At 37.8% G+C, this 27140-nt stretch overlaps 1 protein-coding gene and 1 pseudogene across 1 annotated transcript; one reads left to right on the top strand and one right to left on the bottom strand.

Annotated features, from left to right (window-relative positions):
• Positions 1-27140, top strand: P5CR (pyrroline-5- carboxylate (P5C) reductase). The gene is made up of 7 exons (XM_082898467.1): positions 1-369; positions 2553-2601; positions 12017-12108; positions 14945-15017; positions 16415-16535; positions 16819-16924; positions 26704-27140. Exons 1-7 carry the CDS (start codon positions 166-168, stop codon positions 26890-26892), a joined length of 834 nt encoding a protein of 277 aa, XP_082754593.1. The 5' UTR covers positions 1-165; the 3' UTR covers positions 26893-27140.
• On the bottom strand, positions 19575-20225 carry LOC114263647 (uncharacterized; annotated as a pseudogene).

Here is a 27140-nt window from a genome sequence, read left to right as displayed (position 1 = left end):
ATTGTTAGATCTTGATTCTAATTGAGGTAGATATTTCGGAAACAGTGGAGGAGGCAACTGTCAAATCCCTTCCCTCCAAAACAACACCCCATTTTTTTTTTTTTAATTCCATAGAGGGAGAGCCTCAGAGAGAGAGAGAGAGAGAGAGCTGTGCAGGGTCCAGCAATGGCGGGTGTAATTACTCCGATTCCAAGCGACAGTTACAAGCTAGGGTTCATCGGTGCCGGAAAAATGGCGGAGAGCATCGCCAGAGGCGTCGTCAAATCAGGCTTATTGCCGGCTTCCAGGATCCGAACCGCTCACCTCGGCTCCGCTCGCAGAGCTGCTTTCGAGTCCTTCGGCGTCAAAGTTGTCGATCTCAATAATCAGGTACATCAATCTCTCATATCCTCTCTCCCCAGTCTAATATTTACATGCATGCTTTTCTCTATCTATATCTATATCTATATCTAGATCTATCCATATATATATACATACATCGCAATTTGTAATTCTTTAATCTTGTTATGGTGTAAAATAAACCTCTTTCTGTCTCCACTTTTCAGGGTTTCTTAGAATAGATCTTATGTATACATATTTTTCTAGAATGTGAATGCAGTGGTGGAGCCAGAAAATTAATTTAGAGTTAATTATTACAACTTTTTAGTATTAATCATAAAAACTTTGATAATTGATCCTGATGAATTTTCAGAAAAATTTTATGTGGTCTTGGGACAAATCCACATGGTGCCCCCACATGGTGCCCCAAATAAATGATGACTCTCATTTTAAACCTTTCCATGATAATATCATTATCAATGAGGTAAAAGGATTGTCTCTTTCTATGTGTACAACCACGTTTTGTTCACCCATTCGGATTCGCAGTCGGTTCTTCACAATATTCATAGCTCCACCATTTTCCTAGTAACATTAGTAATTCCATTCAACCTTGTGACTCTCATGTCGACAATATATATATATATATATATATCAAATTGATCATTAAGTGTCATGAGCTTTATTGGAGAGAGCACAATGATAGGACAGTGTCCTAGGAAGCACAGTTGCGGTGCAGGTGTGTATGCTACGAGTACGTGATACAACAAAGCAAAAAAAAAAAAAAAGGGTACAGGTATGGTCTGGTGTACTTTCTTTAAGGTATATATTTTTATAATTTGTACTGGTAAATGACATGTAATAATTAAAAATCAAACGCAAAAAATAATTAAAGTATTTTTGTAATGGTCGAAAAAGAATTTCAATTATTTTTTTTTATATTTTTCATAATTGTAAAAATACCCTATATTGTTAAAGTTTTAAAAATAGGCACAATATAATTGTTCAGTATCCCTTTTTTGTAAAAAAAAATTATAGTTTTGCCTCAAAGTATCCACAAAAGTACCTGTCCCGCACCCAAGCTGTACTTATGCCATACTCGTCCTGTACTCATGCCATACCTATCTCATACCCAAGCCATACCCGTCTCGTACCCAAGCCGTACCCAGAGTATCTTGCATACCAGACACTAGAAATGTATCTCACGTACCTAGTACGCATACCCGTATTGGATAATTACCTGGTATGTGTACGATAATATTTTTGAAGTACTCATGCTTTATAGTTATTTTCTTTGTGCTGTGATAGAAAAGTAAGGGGGGTGGGGGAGGAGACCTTACAGAACGACGGGGGGAGTATGTGAGGGGTAGGGAGTCACTTGGGCACATCTTGTATTCTTAAGTTATGTTATATATATATATTTCAAAAGTGAGGCAGGGCATGTGACTTCCCTGGCCCCTTGTTTGATCTGTCCGTGTGTGTATGAATTGTGTGCAAAACACAGCATTTATATAAATTGTTGGATAATTTTAGAAATAAAACAGCTTTACACTGCTTCGGTTTCGTGTTCACACTAAACTGATCAGCCAAACGCATTGGTGTGCGCGTAATGTTAGTTACATAAATTGTTGCATAATTCTAGAAATAAAATCAGCTTTACACAACTTCAATTTGGGGTGCACTTTATATAATAGTATATATAATAATTTGTTTTCTTTTGTTCTTTTTTGCCAATTTTGAAAATTTTATTTTATGGGTGGTAATCGTTTTTAATGATCTGGATATATCTTATATGATCCTATTTTTGTTACAATAAAATATAAGTCTAGGTAATGTTATACGAGCACTTTTGTAATGAAGAATATGATATTTGTTTTTGTGGTGTATCATCTCAAGATTCTAAACCACCAACTGTTTTTTTTTTTTTTCTTTTTTTTTCTTTCCTCTTAATTTTTTTTAAAAGTTATTTTTTAAAGCTGCAACTCAGTTCTTACATTCAAACAGTAATTTTTTCGGTTTATATCTGTTAAAGGTTTCTTTTATATTTTGTTTTTATTATCAAATCATATATCATATAAGTGGTTAAGTTCAGAGCTAAAATTTATTAATTATTTGATTTGTTTTGTCTCGGTCAAGATCTAGTTGTGGTTTTCCCTTTGCGTCTGTCTTTCTATCATCAAAATATGTCCAGAGTTTTGTGTTTAATGTTAAATCTGTGTTCTGTATATCATCTCCAGGTAGTTGAAGACAGTGATGTAATCATCTTCTCTGTCAAACCTCAGATTGGTATGAAATTTGCCTTGCATTATTTTTCCACTTAACATTTTCTTGTAGCTCTCTAACCTAATTCTGGTATGTATGCTACTAATGCTTGTAGCGTGAAAATATTTTGGCCAATGCGTGGTGACGATGCTATGTTTCTTGCTTTGATACTTTTTCTATTCTTCTCTTTTTCTATTGTGATGTGATGCCTAAATTATTATGGAAAAGGCTACATGATATATTGTATAAATGACTTGTGTGTCTGATGGTGAGGGAAATGTGATATATCCCAAAATTCAGTTCTTTATTGGAATTGTGTAGAAGCATGTGGTTCTAGTTATAGCTTGATTTGACCAATTTTCTTTTTTGAAAGTTTCTTAGTGCATATATCAAAAGAAAGAAAAAACAGATGAGGTTTCTTGGCCAAAACATAAAAAGTAAAATGGGGACTGCTATGGAAGAGGAATAAAAATAAATAACCATTGAAATTAATGAAGACAATATCAAGTTATCTAAATGACTCCATCCGTGTCGTGTTTAGCGCTTTGTCTTTTACATAGCTGGTCCCAACTCCATATTAGGAGAGTTGTATGTTAGGTAGCCTGACACCAACACGTAAAATCGTCGTTAGATTCTTATATATATATAAGTTCTAATATCAAGATATCCAGATGTTTAAGTGGTATTATTGTATGATTAGTTTTAGATTGGTAGACATAAAAATACTCTTTACAGGCCCAAGCAGCTATGCTTGACCTTAAATGGAACCTATAAAAGATTCTCAAGTAGAATTCGTAGGGGAGGAATATTGAGAAAGAAATTGTTGACTTCATCCGATTCTCTCTATTCAATTGCAGTGCTAGGCAAAATCTGTGTGCGCGCGCATGCATGCGCGTGTGTGTGTGTCAGATTGAGACATGACAAAGCCCTTCAAGTCCTTAACCTTGACTAATCGTAGGGAGGGAATTTGTAAACATCCATGTCTTGCCATCAAAAAGCACAAAGTTTAGTTGAAGCTCACTTTTTTACTTGTTTCTACCAAGGTTGTTAAAATTGGGATCCCAAGGAGGATCATTGGGAGGGGCTTGTGGATCGGATCGTAAAATCGGATCGAGAATCATAAGATCCTACTTTTAATGCAAAATAAAATAAAAAATTATCGAATAATGATAATCTTTGTTGTATAATTTTAAAAAGATTAAAGGAAATTGATAAATTTGATATAATGTATATTCTATATTAACATAAATTAGAGGAGACGTTTAAAAAATGAGTTTATAGTCAATTTTTTTATATAGATATACACATATATATAAGAAATAAATAATAACAAAAAAAATTGGTAGGATCGGGATTGTAGTAGAATTGGGATCGTATGCGATTTTACATTATTTTATGACTTGGATCGTAGTTACTTTAAGTTTCTACTAAATTTAAGATCCTTGTGTGATCTGGATCGTTTGGCCAACTGAAGTCGTAGAATTGTAAGATCCTACGATTCGAATCGGGATTTTGATAACCATGGTTTCTGCTTGTACATGTTTTTGTATAGTCAGTAAGAGAGTATGATCTGACAAAATCACTATATAGAATTTTTTTTTTTATGGCCGGGTATTCGGGCCAGCTTACATGCACCTTGACTAATCCTGGGACCCATGCAAAGTGTCTCCTTCATGTGGATCTAGCAAATCTCGGGTAGAACCTGCGGGCGTGGCCCCAAAGAACAGATTGCTCCTAATGGGAGTTGAACCTAAGACCTAGAGAGAGCACACTCCTAGGCCCCAAGTTATATATATATATCTATTGTCATCAACAAAACAAAAGAAGTATTATTAAGAAAGAAGAAGAATACAAGAAAATTGGAGGACAAGGAGTCCCCCAAAGAGTGAATACAAAACTAAACAAAGTCTCTCACTACATATCTATTGCAGACCACCCTCATATCTCTAGAAATAAAAGGAATCCCTCTAAAGGAGGTGATAACAAGGCCCAAAAAGATGATAAATAACAATTTCTATCTCATAGAAAGTCAACATCCTTTATCTTATACTCAAATTTCATTGAAGAAATTTATCTTTGATTTTGTGTAGAGTAGTTTGAAAATGATGTTGCAGATCATGCATATAATTGAAATGAGATTTGGGAAAAGAATAAAAAGGGGAACTGAAATCAAGACCTAATGAAGAACAGTAATATAGTTTTCTAGAAGAAATTACATTTGGCTTTAACCTAAGAAGCTAGAAAACCCAAAAAACTAAGTAGCTCATTCCAATTTTTTTCACCAAATTACGACGATGAAGTAGTTATTATGGATGCTTATGCATATTCATATTCTTGACCTTGGTCTAAAAAACGTTAGATCAACAAAAGGCTGATCTTAATTTAAAAAAAAATATAAATATATGTATTTTTTTTTTTAAAAAAAAAATTTAAGTCATGCGTAAATTTTTAGTAAGTTTTAATTTTACTTTCCTTAAAAACTAAAGGACCATAACACTTGGGAATATAAATCTTCTTCTTTGACATTCATGGCTTTCAATGCCACCCCAATTGATGTCATGATGGGAGCATAGGATGAAGTATTCCGCCTTTAAAATATTGTTGAGGATTAATACAAAAATTGTAATTTAGATAAAAGGATATTGTTATCAGGTGAGCAATGAGGCTGCTTTTAATAAGATTCGGATATGAAAATTTTCCAAAGTTCTCAGTCATGATAATCTTACGATTCACGATCATGATTCGTGATTTATGCATAGATCAATACGAATCTATTTTGATATGGAATCTATGGTAAATCATATGATTCAAGAGATTTTTGAAACTATTTTGTCCAACAGATTTTGACAATTTTTTACATTTTTTAGTGAAATGGCATAATACAACTTCCAAAAATGATTTATCCACCGAATTTGAGTTTGTCCGAATCGTCCTAATTTGTGCATGCTGGTCGACCGCCTCGGATGACCGATGCAACCCTTGTCTACCGCGGTTGTCACCTTTGTTGCCGGATGATCGGCCAGACAACTAGCATGCACAAATTCGGGCGATTCGGGCAAGCCAAAATTCGATGGATGTTAGTATGAATATAACCAATACCTATGTATGATTTTTTGTAATTTTGGCCACTAGAGAATTTGAAATCAATTAGATCCAATCAGGTCTAGTCAAACCTAACATATTCTTAATTTTTTCTTTTTCTTTTTCTTTGAAAAATGTCATAATACATCTTTTGAGGATGTTTAAGGTTAAAGTAACTTTTGCCTATGAATTATCTATTGGTATTTTAGTGAAATAAATATGGTTCAGTATTACATGGGTCAGGTCAGTTAGACCCAATAGTTCTACAACTGTTATTTGTAAAACTTTTTATAAACAATAAGCATACACTCCTTTAAAGTGTTTTAGGTTTTAAAACAAAGGATTTCTTTGAACTCATTCTTCTTATTGTACTCTATATATGGTTCCTAAGTCCATTTTTTTAATGCAAAGTGAGATTATGTTATAATTTTTTAATAATTCTATAGTTGGTGGGATTTGGGCCATGTCTTTTGCAAAGAAGGCAATGTCTTCCCAATTAGACGATATAATCATGTTCTTATGTAAGAAGTATTTTATAATATATACCAAAAAAAAAAAAAAAAAATTATTTCATATATACAATTATTTAATATTTAATATGTATATTTTTATAGTTTGTACTAAATCTTAATGTCTCTTGATTCGATTTGATTCACAATTTGATTATTGATTTGACAACTTCACTAAGGGTAAATGTGTCCCATGAATCATACCAATCAAGAGTGAAAAATCTTCAAATCCTTAAGTTGACATTTCTATAATAGATACGTAAACTCAAAGTATTATTAGTTCAAAACTAACACTTTGTTTGGATTATGGGGTGAGAAAAGAAAGGAAATGATTGTCGTTTCTCATCTAGGTGAGAGAAGAAAAGAAATGATTGTGGGTTCTCACCTTCTTGTTTGGATGAATATTGATTAAAATAGGATACATGTCTTTTTATCTTATTTGCTTTGTATTTAGAGGGATAATTTAGGATTATAAATTTTTTTTGTAAAGAGTAATTTTGGTTTCTCACCAAATCTCACCACTTTTGGTGAGAAACAGAACTTAAATTATGAGTGATTTGTCGTTCTCGCCATTTCTCTTCCTTTCTCACCATTACTCACCTCATTAATCATCCAAACAAGTGATGAGAAACCTCATTCTCACCATTTCCTTTATTTTCTCACCAAACCTCTCCATCCAAATAGAGTGTAAATGCTCTCTCCTTATGTTTGTGTAATAGGTGAAGGAGGGCTTTATAGGTTAGTCCCTTAGTTTATTGGTATTGGCAGAAATGGTTAAGATGCAGTAAACATACTTTATCCAGTTTAAGTCATTTTAATTTTAATTTGTCAAACTATAAAATGATGAACTTCATGTCCTAGTTGTGCAGATGCTTTAGCTCGTGTCATCATCACTTTGTGGAAAATTATTAGGTATGAATATCTTAGATACCTTTGACTTGATTGGTGATGTAGGAATAAATATATACATATACGCAGCAGAAGAATATGGATTCGGGCATACCTTTTAGGTAAACTAATCACACGACAAATTTGGATTGATTGATGAATTGCGAACTCTTAGAATCTTCTTCTTCACTCCACAAGTGACGGAGTAGAACTACTGGAGCTCTACCCACACAACTCATAGTACAAAGTGTAAGAAATAATGTATAGAGAAAGAGAGAGAATAAATTGTATGTATTATTATTGATGTATTGTTAATTGATGTCTATTACAATGATTCATGATTCCTATATATAGAAGAGGGTGAGTGTGTAGTAGGTAAGGAGTAGGTGAAGTGGAGGTGGTAGTGTGTAGTGGGTTAGGTTTAGTGGAGTAGGTGAGGTGGTAGTGGTGTAGTGGGTTAGGTTTAGTGGAGTAGGTTTAAGTGGGTGAAGTAGGTGGAGAGTAGGTGGATTTTAACAGCCCCCCGCAAACTCAAGGGGGATAGGAACTAACCAACTTGAGTTTGGAGAGAGTAACAAAACAAGAAAATACATAAAAATAAAAGAGGATAAGAGACACTGTATGGTCGTGTCAGACCATTGGTGAAGACACTGGATGCTGGTGTCATAACGTTGTAGAGGACACTGTATGGGGGTGTCATAACCATGTAGAGGACACTGTATGGTGGTGTCATAACGGTGTAGAGGACACTGGATGGCGGTGTCAGACCGATGTAGAAGACAGTTTATGGGGTCATGTCGGACCGTTGTAGCAGACAATGTTGTGACAGTTGTGGTGACAGTTTACGGAGTCTTGCTGGACCCTTGTAGAAGACAGTTTATGGGGTCATGTCGGACCGTTGTAGAAGACAGTTTACGGAGTCTTGCTGGACCCTTGTAGAAACTAACCGGAATCAATGTCGGGACAGTTGACGGAGTCTTGTCGGACCCATAAAGGAGCTAACCGGAATCAATGTCGGGACAGTTTACAGAGTCTTGTCGGACCCATGAAGGAGCTAACCGGAATCAATGTCGGGACAGTTTACAGAGTCTTGTCGGACCCTTAAAAAATACACTGTATGATGGTGTATATAGGCTGCCCAAATATATATATATATGGATATATATAGTGAGCCCTCAAAAGTCGCGCCCTCAAAAGGCGCGCCCACTTCATCAAAAGGCGTGCCTGACAGAAAGCGTCGAGCCATTAAAAGGTGAGCCGGAGACGCGGCGAGGCACGTGAGCGACAGAGTGGCGTGTCGGCCTCGGCTATTTAACCAAGGTTGAGGCGGAGGCTGTGCAAACCAGTCTGAAACCGCCGAAAATCCTTTGAAAAAACTCTTCCGTTTTTGAGAAAGAGATTCTGGAACACTCTGTTGCCATTCTGTAACCAACCTTTCTCTGAAACACTCAGCAACCCATAACATGGCCTCGTCTTCCCGTTCAGCTACCCAGAATATGGCCTCTTCGTCCCGTGGTCTGCTCACTCTTTTTCCCGACCTCAATGAGTCAACAAGAGAGAGAACTGGTGCGGTGGCCAGTGAACCTCAACCAAACACCTCTGTGTTTGTTCCGTTGAACTTTCCGATGCCGTCGGTGGAGCAAAAAATGGCGGTGCAAACTGATATTGAGGCCAATCAGTATACTCTGAAGTCATGTGTGGAAACCATGACTGCGGTCACAAACTTGTCGCACCGGCTGCAGAGCAGGACAAATGAGGTGCAGCATTTAAATGGCCAATTGGCTCTGCTCCAGCGCATGTATAAGGATGCGCGAGCAGAGATAAGTGTGCTGAAGGCGGAAAACAAGGAGCTGAAGCGGAAGGCCACCGTGATGTTCCGATTTGGAGGTCCACCGTATGCTGTAGTGGAGGAGCAGGGAGGAGGCAACTTGCTTGGTGGTCTAGGAAGCACGGAGGCAACACCGGCAAGGACCACCCAGGACGGAGGCAAGAAGAAAAGACCGGCGGAATAGGCGAGAAGAAAAATCCCACTGTTCCGATTTGTGTTGGTTGTGTTTTGTGTTTTTTTATTTATTTATTTTTTTTTTATTTTTTTTTTTTATGGTGTAAAATGCTGATCGGGGTTGATCCCCGGCATGAAGAAATGACAAGTTTGTAAAATGTTGTTTTTTTTTTTTTTTTTTTTTTTTTTTTTTTTTTGTTGAAAAAATAAAAATAAAATGAAAGAAAACAAGGGAGAAAGAAAATAGATAAAAAATATTTATAGATGGATTATATGAAAAACATCAGTGCGATTGTTTCAAAATAAAGTGGGGTATTTAAAAAAGAGGAAAAGTGACTTGGAAAAAATAAATAAAAATAAGTGATTTTTGAAATCAAATGGAGGAGAGAGAAGGACAAACCCATGTGATAAAGTGGAGAGAGAGTCGGTGAGTGGGGTGCAAAAGGTGAAGGAGAAATGATGGATTGAAAATGGTTTGTGTCAAAAGTGGACACTGTTAGTGGGGAACATGAGTGCATTGATTATTTGATATAATAATAATAATAATAAAAATAAAAAATTAGAACAGTTGGAGAGAATGAGTGGAGTATGGTAAGGGTTTCATCCAAAGCCAAAATTTCTGCAGCGAATCACTTCGCAAATCCTAGCATGAGCTTTTTCTCTTTCCAGGCTTATTCATGAATTTCCTGGTGATTTCAAGAGCCTCTGGTGGCATTGTGGCAGAGAACACCCCAACCTGGATTTTGGGTGGCAGCAACTGAGAACACCCCAACCTGGATTTTGGGTGGCAGCAACTGGAAAATATCATAGATCTGATTTTTAAAAACCTCGTGACAGCATTTCATCAGCTTCATCCAAGACAAACATTTTGATGTAAACAGGGCGAAGTGATTGTCTCCGCAACATGTCAAACACACGACCAGGAGTACCAAGAACAACATGAACCCCACTGGAGAGAATGCGCTGATCTTCGCGCACACTAGTCCCTCCAACACAAGCATGAACCTTCACACTTTGCTGGGCAAGTTCAAGAGTGGGTGGAAGAACCAAAGCTTGGCACTCAACCAAGCTATAATCTAGCTGCTGCAGAATTCCAGAGCAGAATGTTGCAGTGTTTCCAGTTCCAGACTGTCTCGTCATATGAGGTGAAGAATTCTTCTCCATCAGCCTCACACATGACTACAGTTGCACAAATCTTTGTTGATTTTATCAGCGGAATAGGTTGAGGCCCGGCGGGCGGCTAAGGTGAGGTTGCCGCCCGCCGGGGAAGCGAAAATACTAGGTTTTAAACCAGCTCTGATACCATGTAAGAAATAATGTATAGAGAAAGAGAGAGAATAAATTGTATGTATTATTATTGATGTATTGTTAATTGATGTCTATTACAATGATTCATGATTCCTATATATAGAAGAGGGTGAGTGTGTAGTAGGTAAGGAGTAGGTGAAGTGGAGGTGGTAGTGTGTAGTGGGTTAGGTTTAGTGGAGTAGGTGAGGTGGTAGTGGTGTAGTGGGTTAGGTTTAGTGGAGTAGGTTTAAGTGGGTGAAGTAGGTGGAGAGTAGGTGGATTTTAACACAAAGGCTATATTGCATTTCTATGGAGAGAGAACAAGAGTGAGAGTTTCTGTATTTTTTTCCTTGTACATAATACAAAACCCAAGTTTTGTTTATATAGGAAAGCTGAGAGACCCCTATGAGGATACGTATATTATTTCGGATAATGTTTATCCAATATTAATATTTATCTCATATTAATAATTATCCTTTATTCAAATTTCAACTAACAGATAAGTTCTGTTATTATCTGAATCTCTCCTAACTGGGTCATGCCAATATGGGCGATCTAGTTGGATCTGGGTTCTAAACCCAACCCATTTTTCAACAGGTACAATAGTACATCTCCCACTTACTCAAATAGCATATTGTGGATGTTTGCAGCATATTGGCCCAACTAGTTCATGAAAACAACCACCTTTATCACATTTTGTTTTCCTAAGTTCATCAGAAACTTGGATGAGAACATAATGAGATTCCTTGGGGTGCTTTGTAAGTTCATGTACAAACTTGGATGACATAAGGAGATTTCTCATAATGCTTTGTAACTTCGTAAGTTCGTGTACAATATTGGATAAGAACAAAATGAAGCTTTGGAAAGTTTTAGATCTTCTCATATGCAATATGGCCAGGGTGGCAGGTGGGGCCATGGTCCCCTGATGGATCTAGAAAATTCTTTGCTCATGTTGATGCCCCTCCCTTTCCCATTAATGTTGATTGATACTATTTATATGCGTGTATAAGAGTAATACAAAGAGAGTGACCCATGGATCTGAAAAAATCTTTGCACTAAAGAAGTTGATGCAGCTTTGCTGCCCACTGATACTGATCTGAGCAATATACATGTATGTACAGGACTAATGATGTTTCCAAATAAAAATGACTCTAGGGAACATTAAATCACTAAGATATTCTTGAAAACCCAATAAAAAGCCGTTTATTTCCTTGCATGGCTTTTCTGTGAAATCATTAGCAGTTAGTGTACATAGTAAGCAAAAAGGAATAAATCGCCAATTAGTGGAATCTATATGCATGTTTTTCTCCTGACATTGCTACATTGTTTTGTCTCTCCTATAGATATTATTGTCATCTTCTTCTAATGGTGAACAAAAAAAGTACTAATCTGCATGTGGTGCAATTAACATTAAATTTTTTAAGCATATGCATGTTTATAACATTGTTGATTTGGTGTAGTAGGTAAATGGTGAATTTTTTGAATCATTTGAGGGAGCTTCTTATATGGGACCACTTCTCTTTAGCTTCTCATGCAATAAAATTATTTTTTAAGTGCTCCTCTGGATAGCCTATTCCTATGTATATTAGATTATAATATCTGACTTATGTATAACAATTTTCACATAATTCTCTATTTACCATTGTCATTATGCTGTTTCATGGCGTTGCAGTTAAGGAAGTGGCCTTGCAATTGAGACCACTACTGTCAGAGAAGCAGCTTCTGGTTTCTGTTGCTGCAGGAGTTAATTTAGCAGATCTCCAGGTTTGGCACCACAACTGTCTATGGCTCATTGCACGTAATATTCCTTGATCGATGAATTTACTAAAGCTGAAAGCCTTATTCCATTCTATTTTAATATTATGTAACATAATGCCCCTTGCAAGAGTAGAGTTATCTTAATTTTAATGTCTATGAGTACGTATCTTCAGCTTATTTTTTATTTGGTTATTTGTGTTAAATCTGTGTGCATAGATTATTAAGAATGTTTGTTTGTGCTCTTAATATTGTATAATAGTCTGCTTTGGTGTGTTACATGGACTAGGGTACGAGTACCAAGTGCGAGTGTATCCAAGCATCATATCTTCCTAAACCAAAATATTAGGATATTGAGATATGTATCCAAAAGTTGGGTATAGTATGGAGACATGCCTTAAATATGTATATATATCGTATATTGTATAATATTCTTACATAAAATGTGAATTATTTAGAAATTTACTTCAATTTAAATGAGATTTAGGGAAAATATGAAATTTATATCACCCATTCATGTAACAAACTAGAAAGGTTTCTTTACTAGCAAAAGTGAGTGTCTTTTCTTGAAACTATCATATAAAATTAGAGGATCTAAGTGTCTAAATTGTGTACGGATACTCATTCGTTTACCCAGGTCATACCCAATGGACACAGGTACGTGGGGTAAGTAGAAGAGTCCATGTAATAGAGTGAAACATTTGAAAATAAATAAATAAATACAGCTTTGCTGTTTTGGACCTGTAGGCAATTGTTGCCATGTGAAAGTGACTGCTTGAGTTTGTGAATCATGATGGCGTGGTCAATTTAAATTTTCCATCTCATAGGCCACGAGGTGGAAAATTTTGTCATGCTTGGAGCATTAGAACTTATATTATATTGTATCCTGTATAAGTTGATTTTTTGCAGCTTCACAACATTTAAATATAATAATGTATACAGAGAATGAATTGAAATTAGCTTAATTGTTAATTTTCTTTTCTTTTCTTTTTCTTTTTCTTTTGGAAGACCGTTGACCAGGCTCCAAGAGTCTTTCATTTAATAAGATTGTGTGAATTAATAAAGTAATTTAACCTGCAATTATGTTTAAAAGTCCTCTTTCTTTCGTACATATTTTCAATTTTTTTTTATAATTCTTCACTATTGGCTGAGAGGGGAAATACACTTATCAACAAAATCATCACACCTTTGGTGGCAAACAAGGAGTAAGGCATTTATTTTTTTATTATTTTTTTTTATCATCTTTGGAAAGAAGTCTTTGATTTGGTGGTTCACAACATTGAAAAGAAGAAAGAACTATAATTCTTCTGTGCTTATTTGATGTTAATGGATTAGGAAGACCAATGAAACTAATAGTCCATTCCATGCTTCTTCTGTGAAAAATAATACTAATTTGAGTGTGATTTCCTTTCCATTTGCTACAGTTACTTAAGGCTAGTGCCCTCAATTTTGTATAAGTTTGTGAATAGATTTTAAAAGATGTAATCGCAAAATATTAGGTTTGAACTTCTAGGTGGCTTTCAACTTCTAATGGACAAGGCTGAGAACCAAAGTGCATTGAGGGCCAACCTTTCCCTAACTTTTCCTAGAACATGTGAATCTGTTTTGATTGTTTTATAAGTCACTATATGCACCTCAACATCATTTGTATGCTTTCACAAATATATACACACACACATTCATATTCTTCAATGGCAACCTGTTATTGTTCTGGCCGTGGAAAGAAAAAGAACATTCATGTGCATTTGAAGCTTGAGTTACTGAGTAGCTGCATCTTATTCAAAACTTTTTGCTTGCTAACGGAGTTGAGCATAAGCCTATGCTATTGACAGCTATCATTATGGCGGTTTGAAATCGAAGTATCTTTGTTTCAAACAAGCATTAGGGCTTTTGAATTCACCTCTGCGATCCTAGTTATCTGCTCTACCTTAGACATTTCTACTATGACAATGTGGATATGACCATTCTCCTCAAATTCCTGACGGTGATGATTTAGATGAATTTGGAATAGTGGAGATTGACAAGTTTGTGCATAAATGAGGTGAATAGGTCAAACTCCTAAAGTTGGTTGGCAAATTTTAAGCTAATTATTATTTAAGTTGCCTTGTCAAGATATGATCAATTAATCAATAAGTATCCACACATCAATTGCATAGAAAATAAATATGAAAAATTTCTTAATGAACTCTTAGCTCGTTAAGGTCTTATGCTTATTGTTATCTAGGACACATGAAATTTTATCGTGGAAAACCTTGAAGATTTCTCCTCGAGGTGAAAAACTATGGGTACACCTAGCCAACTAACAACCCATTATGAATTAAGAGTTATAAGATCTAAGACGAGATTTGTTACAACCAAAACCTGGTTAACCTCACTGAAGAAGTTGTCCACAAAAGTTCCTTGCTTTTCTCTCCACTCCTCATGGCTTTGATTCCGCAGATACTCTTGATTCACCAGTGTACCACGGAACTCCTTACTTCTCATTCTGTTTCTTGCTGCTCCATTATACAATGGCCCTGGGTGGATGTGCAATGCAACTATGTGTGTGGGATTTTAAGCAAAACATTCAGTCTATTTAACTCATTCTAAATTATCTCTCGAAGTTTATGTTTTTAATTTTTTTAATGACTTGAGATGCCATTGGTGCAAACTCATTTCAGGTGCATCCATTCTTGAGAATATCTGCTCTTTCACGTGCTTTATGCTGTTCTGTCCTGTGTCTCTGTTATTCACCCTCTAGCATTTTTTATGAATGCAATTATATTATGGAGACTACACTATTTCGAGTTTGGATATCTGTTATATTTACACATTTTCATGAAAGCCATTATTGTGTTTCATCCAGGAATGGGCCGGTCACAATCGATTTATTAGGGTGATACCGAATACTCCTGCTGCTGTAGGGGAGGCGGCATCAGGTATCAATTCTTGCCCGCTTTCTTATGGTGTCATATGTTTTCTTCAGTATTTCCTTTAAATGGGCAGATGTCGGTCTATTATCAAATTAAAATTTTCGTGATTAATATTTCGTTATTATGCATTTGTAAAGTCATCTTGTTCTTGTTATTGTCAACATTCATCAGTATGAAAGGCATGGGAAAACCTAAGAGCTGAAAGTTACACAATTCCTAGTAATCAATCTTTTTTTAAACTAAGATTCCTCTTTTATAAACCATCGTACATCATAAACCATTGAAAATAGTGATGCAAGTTGCAAGTGTTCAACATTGTTCTTGTTGAGTATGAGATTACTGAATTCTTTAGTCCTCGTTTTGGTTTTCCCTTTTATTTGTGATGACTGAGTCACTGCAAAATTGCATAGGGATGTTGGTTAATCCCAAATTCTAGATCATGAAATTTTGGGAAATCTGACTTCTGCTGTAATAGCAGATGAATGGGAATCTAAAATGCAGTATATTCCAGTTTTTAATTTGTTTCACCATTTGGTGTCTTGTATCCATATTAAGTGGATGAGAAATCTATTTAGAGATAGAATTGTTACTTTAATCAAGAGCTGAGTCATGTACTCACTGAAAAAAAAAGAAAAAAAAAAAAAGCAGTCATGTTTGTGAAGGTTTCACTGGGATTTGTTATACCAATAACACTTAGAAAGCATTTTCTTGGGACAATGTGGTTAAGGATGCTAGATCCGAAACAGTGGTTCAGAACAATTTTGTCGAACTTGTGATGTGCAAATAAACATGACAGTAAATATTGAGAGAGAAATTGAGATATAGAAGAAGCAATAAAAGAGCAGAACCAGAGTAGAAGGGGTAGACAAGAAGTGGAGATGCAGTAGAAGCAGAGAAGAAAGAATATAGGAAGAAAGAGGACATAGAGAGAAGCTATAGAGGGAAATGAAGAGAGAGAAGGTTCCATCATTTAACCCAAAAATATCTGAAAGAGGGAAAACAAGAAATGTAATTAAGAAAAGGACTCCATAAAAAAACTCTTAACTTCACTAGGAACTTGATGTGAATCTTGCATCAACTAAGCTGCATCACGTCAGCAACAAATATACTATCTTTGAATTATACATTATAGGAAGCAGCAGGAAGAATGTTTCTTATGGGAAGATTGTTGTCTTCCAGAAACATGGTAGTTAAACACGCATTGATGTATCTTTGACAAAAGCTTTAGGATTTGTTTACAACTTCTTGGCCTTGAAAGCTTAAATTGTTTGTCAGATTACATTTATATTTTGGTTCAAAGAAAATTAGCAATCCAACTCCCCCCCTGAGCTCGGATTTCATTTTTTGATTTTCATCAATATTGCAAATATGTTAGTATTAAAGTTTTGTCTGCCTTCACGTAGTTATGAGCTTGGGAGCAGCGGCAACAGAGGAAGATGGAGAGTTAATAGCTAAGTTGTTTGGGGCAATTGGCAAGATATGGAAAGCTGATGAGAAGCTGTTTGATGCAATAACTGGGCTGAGGTATGTGGTTTGTTATGATTTAAGAACCATGCTAATTAAAAACCCCACATACAAGTCCTAGCATCTTTCATTTGCCTATTGCCTATAGGCACTGCTATTGTTTGAGCTTTATATATGGGCTTGTGGGTCCATGCTAGAAGTTTTCCTTCTTTTCCATTCAGTGGTGGACATACGAACCCATGTATGGAATTGTACGAATGTTCCTTTATTTGGATGGATAGAGATGAATGAATTGTTTTTTATAACGAATAACGATATATTTCTTTCTCCTCAAAATGTTCAGTGGCAGCGGCCCAGCATATATTTACTTAGCAATAGAGGCTTTGGCTGATGGAGGGGTGGCTGCAGGATTACCACGAGAACTCGCACTGGGCCTAGCTTCTCAAACTGTGAGTTCACCTGCTCTTATTTGTAACTTAATTTTTTACAGAGTCATGTAATCCTGGATGTAAGCAGTCATGACTTATGATTCTATTAAAATTTACTATTTTGACGATCTGTTTCAAATACCTCATTGTTTTTGCTGTCCTTAACATGATTTGGACTTCCCAAACCAAACCAAACCAAATCAAGCCTTAAGTCCCATCAAATGGGGTGATTTGGACTTCCATTCCAAATATTTCAGAATTTTCGTACTTGCTTCTTCTTTTACACTTTAACAAGTACTTTTGACTTTGTGATATTTTTAGTGCATCCAAAATTGAATTTGGATTAGGGTGAAGCAAAGTAACTGTTAAAATTGATGTATAAAGAGAAATAGAGAATTGTATTATTGATTGATGTATATTGTTGTGTTATATTACAAAGCAGAGTAGCTCATTATATAGGAGAGGGTTTGGGTAGTAGGTGAGGAGTAGGTGAGGGTAAATTGGTGGTAGGTGTAGTAGGTGTGGTAGTAGGTGGTGGTAGGTGTAGGTAAATTCTAACAGCCCCCCGCAAACTCAAGGAGGATAGAAACTAACCAACTTGAGTTTGGAGAGAGGAGTAAAACAAGAAAATACATAAAAATAAAAAAAGATAGGAGACACTGTATGGTCGTGTCAGACCGTTGGTGATGGCACTGTATGGTGGTGTCATAACGTGGTAGAGGACACTGGATGGTGGTGTCATAACATTGTAGAGGACACTGTATGGTGGTGCCAGACCGATGTAGAAGACAGTTTATGGGGTCATGTCGGACCGTTGTAGCAGACAATGCTGTGACAGTTGTTGTGACAGTTTACGGAGTCTTGTTGGACCCTTGTAGAAACTAACCGGAATCAATGTCGGGACAGTTTACAGAGTCTTGTCGGACCCATAAAGGAGCTAACCGGAATCAATGTCGGGACAGTTTACAGAGTCTTGTCGGACCCTTGTAGAAACTAACCGGAATCTATGTCGGGACAGTTTACAGAGTCTTGTCGGACCCATAAAGGAGCTAACCGGAATCAATGTCGGGACAGTTTACAGAGTCTTGTCGGACCCTTAAAAAAGCTAACCGGTATCAAATGTCGGGACAGTTTATAGAGTCTTGTCGGACCCTTGTAAAAGTTGCACCCTCAAAAGGTGTGCCCAATTTTTCAAAAGGCGTGCCATCAAAAGGCGTGCCCACTTTATCAAACGATGTGCCATGAAAAGGCGTGCCAGTTTGTCGGGCGTCAAGAGGCGCGCGATGCGCGTGGCTGCCTCGGCTATAAGACAGAGGCTGAGGTTGAGGCAAAAACACCTGTGAGAGATATTCTGAGAGAGATTTCTGAGAGAGATTCTGTATAACACTCTGTTGCCCAGAAAATGGCTTCGTCTTCGTCTTCCCGTGGACTGCTCACCCTCTTTCCCGACCTCAACGAGTCAACAAGAGAGAGAACCGGTGCGGTGGCACTGGAACCGCAACCAAGCGCCCCGGAGTTTGCTCCGTTGAACTTTCCGATGCGGTCGGTGGAGCAAAGAATGGCAGTGTAGTCGGATGTGGAGGCCAATCAGTATACTCTGAAGGCATGTGTGGAAAGCATGACGGCGGTAACAAACTTGTCGCACCGGCTGCAGAGCAGGACAAATGAGGTGCAACAGTTAAACTCCTAGCTGGCTCTGCTCCAACGCATGTATAAGGATGCGTGAGCAGAGATAAGTGTGCTAAAGACAGAAAACAAGGAGTTGAAGCCGAAGGCCACCGTGATGTTCCGATTTGGAGGGACACCATATGCTGCAGTGGAGGAGTATGGGGGAGTGAACGTGCTCGGTGGACAAGGAAACACGGAGGCCGCACCGTCAAGGACTGCCCAGGATGGAGGCAAAAAGAAGAGACCGGCGGCAGAGTAGTGGAAGTGAGGTCGGTGGGTGGCCGTCGGCAGAAAAGAAAACAAATCTGTTGTTGTTGTGATGGTGATCTTGTGTGGTTTTTTTTTTTTTTTTTTTTTTTTTTTTTTTTTTTTATGTGGTGTAAAATGTGGATCGGGGTGAACCCCTGAGATGAATAAAATATGGGTTGTTGTGCAAAGTGGTAAATGGTTTTGGGTGTTGTTTTTTTTTTGTGTGGAATATAAAAAATAATAATAAGAAAATGGAAAAAAGGGTGATGCTCACTAACGAGTGGTATAATAATGAAATATTGATGGAAAAAGAAAGATAGAAAAAACAAAAAATAAAATAAAATAAAATAAAAGTAGGGATAGAAAAATATATTATAATAAAATATATATATATATATATCTTTAAAATAAAAGAAAAGTGTGAAATAAAAAGAAAGAGTGGTGTTTGGTCAGACATGGGGTGATCAAAGAGAATAAAAAAGAGAGGGTTTGAAAGTGGAAAATAAAGAAAAGAAAAGAAAAGGGGATCATGTGGGTTGATTTTTGCTAGCATGTTGTAATATTATAATGGCCATACATGTGCTGCAAGTGGTTTGGTGATAAGTAGTCTGTCTGGCTTGTTTGGTGGAGAGTGGTTTAAAAAAAAAAAAAAAAAAAAGTATGGGTATGTGCAAAAGGTGGTGGATAAGGGGTTGGAAAGTGGTCACCCTGGTGGATGTCGTTGAGTAGAGAGAGAGTAGAAAGAAGAACACATCTTTGGTGTGGGTCAGATCATTGAACTGAACAGAAGCCTCAATCCCTCTGTTAATACCACTCATCAGGCCTTTATCCGGATCACAAATGAACAAGCAGGAAGGTTCGATATATCTGCAGAAACCGCACAAGGAATTCCCAAGTTCGATAGCGCTTCCCGTATGAGCCCACATGGGAAGTAAAGATACATGCCTGTAGCTTGTGCTGCCTTACTTTCAGCCATAGTAGATGGATCTTGAACTGAACCAGAGTTTTGAGAGGACGGTTCAATTGACATGTGTGAAAGCCAGTTGAATTGATTGTCTTGTAGCACAAAGGTACCTCTATGATTGGTCTTTAAATTGTCTATCTGCTTCTTGAAGAGCTCAGTCCAGAAATCCTTGCAGATGAACTTGATTGCCTCTAGATGATCACTGAACCGTGGCCGGTCCATCGTATACCTTTCAGAGAGCTGGTGGCCGACGTGATAGCCAATAGCTTCGATCCTTCGAGCAGCGAGCTCTGGCTTGTTGGCGTACAAGTGATTGCAGTAAGAAGAGACTATCTCTGTCATCAGACTCTCTACACAGCTCACTGAAGCAGAGCTTGTAGCACATGAAGCTTGTGTGTTGGCAGTGGTTGACTCATGGTGACCCATTGTGACTTGTCAAGATTGATTGCGGTTGGAGATGATGGACCAGAAGGTAATGGAGTTGATGGAGGTTTCAATAAGCATGGTTGGGGTCCGGCGGGCGGTGAAGGCAAGGTTGCCGCCCGCCGGAAGGTGAAGATCACCAAGAGCTAACCTTGCTCTGATACCATGTTAAAATTGATGTATAAAGAGAAATAGAGAATTGTATTATTGATTGATGTATATTGTTGTGTTATATTACAAAGCAGAGTAGCTCATTATATAGGAGAGGGTTTGGGTAGTAGGTGAGGAGTAGGTGAGGGTAAATTGGTGGTAGGTGTAGTAGGTGTGGTAGTAGGTGGTGGTAGGTGTAGGTAAATTCTAACAGTAACATTCAAGGTCCTATAATTGAATTGTGGACTTTAAATTGAACTTTGCAGAATAATAAACAATTAGAGTATAACGTGGACTTGAAGAATTTCAAAGCCCTAGGAAACCCAATATAAAGTGGGGTCTAGGGAATAGAATGAAAAGAATTGAATTGGCTTACCTTGAATGAGGTAGAAGCCATGTATATATAATATATTCATGATACAATTTTAGGAAACAATATAAACAAGAAGAGATTCCTAGAAACAATATAAACAAGAAGAGATTCCCACAATCAAAATAAAAATATTCTAATTCCTATATTCAACATAATATTCTAGTTTCTATCTTCAACACTCCCTCTCAAACTGGCGTGAAGATGTTCAATAAACATAACTTGTCAATAGAAGACTGGAGCAACATTGGTTCCACAGATTTTGTGAACATGTTTGCTAACTGCTGAGAAGAAGAGACAAAGGGTGGACGCACAATGTCAGTCCGAACCTTTTCTTTGATAAAATGTATGTCTACCTTGATATGCTTGGTATGCTCATGAAGCACAAAATCAAAGGATAATATAATAGCAGATTTGTTGTCACAAAATAAAGAGGAAGGAATAGTCTCTTCAAAACTCAACCTTGCTAGAATAAAGCGAAGCCAAAGAATCTCACGTTCCATGTGCCATAGCTCGATATTCAACCTCTGCAGAAGACCTAGAAACAACTGCCTTCTTCTTACTTTTCCATGAGATAAGATGATCACCATAGAAAGTATAGAAGCCAGAAGTGGAACGCCTATTTGTCCTAGATTCTTCATAGTTAGCATCTGTGAAACATGAGAGCCCAGATTGGAGAGCTATTGTGAAGAACAATCCCAAGCCAGGAAACGTCTTCAAAGGCCTCAAAATGTGATAAACCGTGTCAAGGTGCTCTGTACGAGGTGCATGCATGACCTAACTGACAACACTAACTGCAAATGTCAAATCAGGTTAGTGTTGGTCAAATAAATGAGGCATCCAACAAGGCACTGATACATGCCTAGGTCATTCAGCAACTCACCAGACTTTGATGTGAGCTTGACATTAGGATTCATTGGAGTAGAAGCAAGTTTACACCTTAACATACCAGTATCCTTAAACAAGTCAATGGTGTACTTCCTTTGAGACAAGGAGAACCCCTCCTTTGAGCGAGCCACTTCAATTCCCATAAAATATTTGAGACATCCCAGATCCTTAATATCAAAAGTTTGGCCCAAGTTCTTTACTTGACCAATGCCGACAAAGTCATCACTTGTGGGAATAATATCATCCACATAGACTAACGAGACTATATACTGACCAGCAGAATTATGGCGATTGAAACAAGTGTGATCTGAGTGACACTGAACAAAGCCCATAGATATAATAACAGAATTGAAGCGACCAAGCCATGTTCATGGAGACTGTTTCAGACTATATAAGGATTTATGTAACTGGCACACTTTTCCCGAATACTCCCCCTCAGCCCGAAAACCGAGTGTAGGAGCCATGTAAATCGTCTCAAGGAGATCTTCATAAAGAAATGCATTCTTGATATCAAGCTGATGAAGAGGCCAAGAATGTGATGCTGCAAAGGAAATAAGGAGACGCACAGAAGTAAACTTGGTGACACGGGCAAAAGTGGAACCAAGTCCTTGCCAAGAATCTGTGTAAAACCTTTGGCCACTAGTCAGGCTTTGTTACAGTCGATTGAGCCATCAGTGAGGTACTTGATAGTGAACACCTATTTGCAACCAACCGTGCTTTCCACAGGAGGTAAAGGTACAAGATCCCAAGTGTGATTCTATTCTAAAGCCGCCATCTCAATCTGCATGGCCGCGGCCCATTTGGGATTCTGAAGAGCTGCAGACACGGAATGAGGAATGGATTCCGACTCAAGCTTGCTAAGGAAAGAATGGTAAGAATTGAAAACCTTGTCATAGGAAAGATACTGGGAAATAAAATGATTAGTACTACTCAAATAACCCAAATGATTTAGAGGATGTCGATCCTGAGGTGGGTTACGGCAAGGAAGTAGAGGAGCTAAAGGAGAAGAGTTACATGACCTACAGATTGGAGAGGCAGCAGGGGGGGCTGAGTGCGTAGGCGACGGGAGTATATTTGCAATGGGAGAGGAGGCAAAGGTTGAGAAGGAGAGGGGAACAACCTCATCCTCAACCTCGTCCAAAATGGGCACCGGGCGAATAATGGAAGTAACGGGAGGAGAAGCCTGCAAAGGAGGGTTAGTACAAAAGAAAGGAAGATTCTCACAAAAAGTAACATCCAAAGTGTGATGAAAGTGGCGAGGCACAGGATCATAACACCTATACCCTTTGGACATGGAAGAGTCGACTAAGAAGACAGAACGAATAGATGTGTCATCTAACTTAGTGCAAGTGGGACTCTGATTTTGAACAAAACAGGTACACCCAAAGACACGAGGTAAGAGAGGAAACAAAGTGGAAGCGGGCATAAGGATATGAAACGGAGTGAGACCATTTAACACACGACTCGGGGTCCTATTAATAACATAAACAACAGTAAGGACAGCCATATGCTAATAAGACTGGGGAACGCCCGTATCCCGAAGAACACACCAGACAACAGACATAATATAATGATTTTTTCGTTCAGCAACACCATTTTGTTTAGAGATTCGAGGGCAAGTAGGTTGTTGAAGAATACTAGTTTGATTAAGATGGGTATGAAATTTATTAGAAATATATTCCTCATTATTATCAAAACGGATATTCCGAACAACTGTATGAAATTGAGTTCTAACCATTTGTAAAAATTGAACAACAATGGAAAACACGTCAGACTTACGACAAAGTAGATAAAAACCTAAGTGCATCTAGTGTGATCATCAATAAAAGTTACATAATACTTGTGACCAGAAAAAGCAGTGACAGGGGAAGGACTTCAGACATCAAAATGTATAAGATCAAAGGAGCATGAATCATATGAGAGATGTAGCTAGTACGAGTATGCTTAGATAACTCACAAACCACGCAATGCAATTTAGAATCTTTGCAAGCTTTATTAAATGACGGAAAAAGTTGACATAAATATTGAAAAGTGACATGACCCATATGCCATAATGCTAAAGTTTGAATATTAAAAACACAAGACATGGAAGTAGGCAAAATAGAGGCCTGAAAACTAGCTAAAGAAGAAAAGGAATGCTTGGCTGGTGGATCTCCAAAGTAGTAAAACCCATCACGCTCATAACCCTTGCCAAAAATCTTCTTCAAACTCATGTCCTGTAAAAGACGAGGAGGATAAGAAGATGATAGCACAATTAAATTGTTTGGCAAGACGACTAACAGATAAGAGATTATAGACAAAATTTAGAACATGTAAAACAAACGATAAAGTAATGGTAGGGGATAAAGATACGACACCCTTATGACGAACATAAGATGAAGAACCGTCGGCCAGACATGGATTAGGCAATAGTAGTAGGGACTGGAGAAGAAAGAAAGAAAAACTCATCCGTCATATGATCATTAGCCCTAGAATCTATAACCCATAAGGGACTAGCAGACCGAACATGGAAAGCAGTAGAAGTATCTGTAGTGAGTGTGGCAGCAGTGGAAGATGATGGGCCATGAGAACTAGCAGTGAGAGATCCAAGCTGAGCCTGAAGCTGACCAATCTGAGGCTGTAACTCCTATAAATTAGGGATATTAGGAGACCCTAGCGTTGGAGTAGCCTCCACTAACGCAACAGTGTAAGGGGTGCTAGTACCACGAGGACGAGAAGATTGTGGCCGCAACTCAGGATGAAGTTTGAAGCAACGAGCCTTAACATAACTAGAAGCACCACAATAATGACATGTAACCGGACTTGTAGAACCCCGAGAGCCAGACTTTGCAGCAAGAGCCATCTGATCAGAGGAAACCGGAGGCACAGGAGGAGGGCTCGACAGAATCAGACGCCTACGATGCTCATCACTATCAATGGTGGCAAAGGCCTCATAAAGAGACGGTATGGGTGATGTGCTTAAAATCTGAGTTCGAAGAGATTCAAACTCAGAGTCTAAACCCATCAGAAATTAGGGACATGAACATATATCTATGATAAGGCACGCAATAGAATCGAAACAATGTCGCAATAAAGGAACATGCGGTAAATCCGATCCTTCATGGAGCTGAACATCCATCCCAAGATAGTACAATTATCAATATCCTACTAAGCACGGGTAGGGTTGGTCACAGCTAGCTGGGTAGTAGTAGGTAAAATCCAATGGACCTTTCCCCTTCCCCCTAAATAGAGTTTAAGGGAACGGCTCCATGCAACAAAATTTTTGTTCCATTCAACACCACAATCGTAATATGATTAACAGGAATGTGATGAGAAAGAGAAAAATCAGAACCAACTGGGATAGGTTTGGTGGGTACATCAGAAGAGACAACAAGAGATGGCTCAGTCATGGTGTAAAAATAGGGGCTGAAAAACACGTAGCAACACAGTCCAAATAAAACTCAAGACACTGGAAAAAAGAACTCACGGCGTATCCAAATAACTGCTACCAAACAAACCTGGTAGCCCATTGAATAATAAATAAAAAAAAGCAGAGACAGTGCTTAATACATTCAGCACATTACCCTAGGAAGGGAAAAAGATGGCCCGGACCACCCTTGAAGGGTTCACGAAGCACCAAACACCAGGAAAGTTCCTGGTTGGCACCTACTGAAGCCTCGGTAGGGGTGGAGAAGACCTGCTGAGGGGAGAGAAAGGACAGGTGTTGGGTGGTCTAGAAGAGGAGGGGCCCGTCAAGTGAAGAAGATGAGGCGGGTAGGGCTGCTGAAGGCTTAGGAGGAGGAAAGGGGGCTGCAGATGATGTTGGCAGTGCCGACAGAGGAAGAACAACGGAGGAAGAAGGTAAGTAGAAGGCTAGGGTTTCTTTGCTTTGGCTCTGATACCAAATAAATGAAAAAAATTGAATTGGCTTACCTTGAATGAGGTAGAAGCCATGTATATATAATATATTCATGATACAATTTTAGGAAACAATATAAACAAGAAGAGATTCCTACAATCAAAATAAAAATATTCTAATTCCTATTCTAATTCTTATATTTAACATAATATTCTAGTTTCTATATTCAAAATAGAGGTCCGCAACTTTGCTGCCAATTTTGGAGAGCTATTCCTCAACTCAAAGCCATGCCACAAGGACACTAATGACAAGTCTTTATCATTGGGCCAAGCTATCCTTTCTTTAAACAATTTCAAAAAGATCGAAGCCATTCTCTCTATCTCACCTTCCTCTTGTAAGATCGAATTCTTCCTTAGAATTGAATATTATGAAGGCAAAATTGTCAGAAGCACTCCTTCCCTTGTGCCAACTTGCTTTGATTCCATCAGTCACATTATCTCTAACCTTTCCATCATTTTTAATTATCGAACGTAAGTAATGAAATTGTTCACTCTTCGGTATCTCCCAGAGTTCCAGTTTTGAATCTTTACATCCAGCTATTTCTAATTCTATTGTCACTAAAGTTACATTATTTAGTTTTAGTCGTACTTTAAACCCTTTTGAGTCCAGTGCTTCTCTCCAGGTTTCTAGTTTAGTGTGAATTCCTTGCCGTTTCATCCATGACTAAGGCAAATAAATATGGGCTCAAGTGTGACCCTTGGTATAATCATACAGTGGTTGGAAATTCTCTTGTTTCTCGTATAGGCTATGAAGCATGGACACGACACGCCAAAATGGTCCACCACATACTGGACATGGACACACCTCGGACGTGGCTGGAGATATGTTGAACATGCCACAAAGATGTGCCCAAATTTTTAATTAATTTTTTGGGCTGGAAACATTTGGGACATGGCTTGGACAGTGTTTCTTAAGCCAAAATGCAGAAGGCAACCTCGCTCATCATTTGATGCAAATTGAGAGACAGAGAGATCCTGCTGGCTACAGTTTCATTGCAACAACGCTCTACATATATATATATATATATATATTTTTCTTTATTGTTTTTGATGTTTCAAAGTTTAAATGACTTGAGTATCTGAATTCATGCTCACAAAAAAATTGACTAGTAGCCTTCTTTTAAAGCCCATTGTGGTAATAATCACAATATGCACATGGTGCTGGAACAATTAAAAATTCTTTGTTTGTAGGTATTGGGAGCAGCATCTATGGTTAGCAAGGGAGGGAAGCATCCGGGCCAGCTTAAAGATGATGTTGCATCACCTGGCGGGACCACCATTGCCGGTATTCATGAGTTGGAGAAGGGTGGGTTTCGTGGGATCCTCATGAATGCTGTTGTTGCTGCCGCCAAGCGCAGCCAAGAATTTTCCAAGAGATAGTTTATGATTCTGCTTCCTCTGCTAATTTTTCTGGTAAACAACCTTAAAAAGTATGTGATTTGAACATGTTAGCTTTTGGCCATTCTTTTTACTTATTGTATTGCCAGAAGACATATATGAGGTCTATAACTTCTGATCATGCAATTTTGTTCACCGACTCTGGCAATATTTTTTTCGTAGTCGTAATCTTTTGTTAGCCTTTGAGAATAAATGCTGAACAAAGAATGAAAAACAAGTTTTCTGAAGCA

The sequence above is a fragment of the Camellia sinensis genome, chromosome 12 (assembly GCF_055761805.1).
Source record: "Camellia sinensis isolate YWXY chromosome 12, ASM5576180v1, whole genome shotgun sequence".
Taxonomy (NCBI): domain Eukaryota; kingdom Viridiplantae; phylum Streptophyta; class Magnoliopsida; order Ericales; family Theaceae; genus Camellia; species Camellia sinensis.
This window is presented reverse-complemented; position numbering and strand designations above follow the sequence as displayed.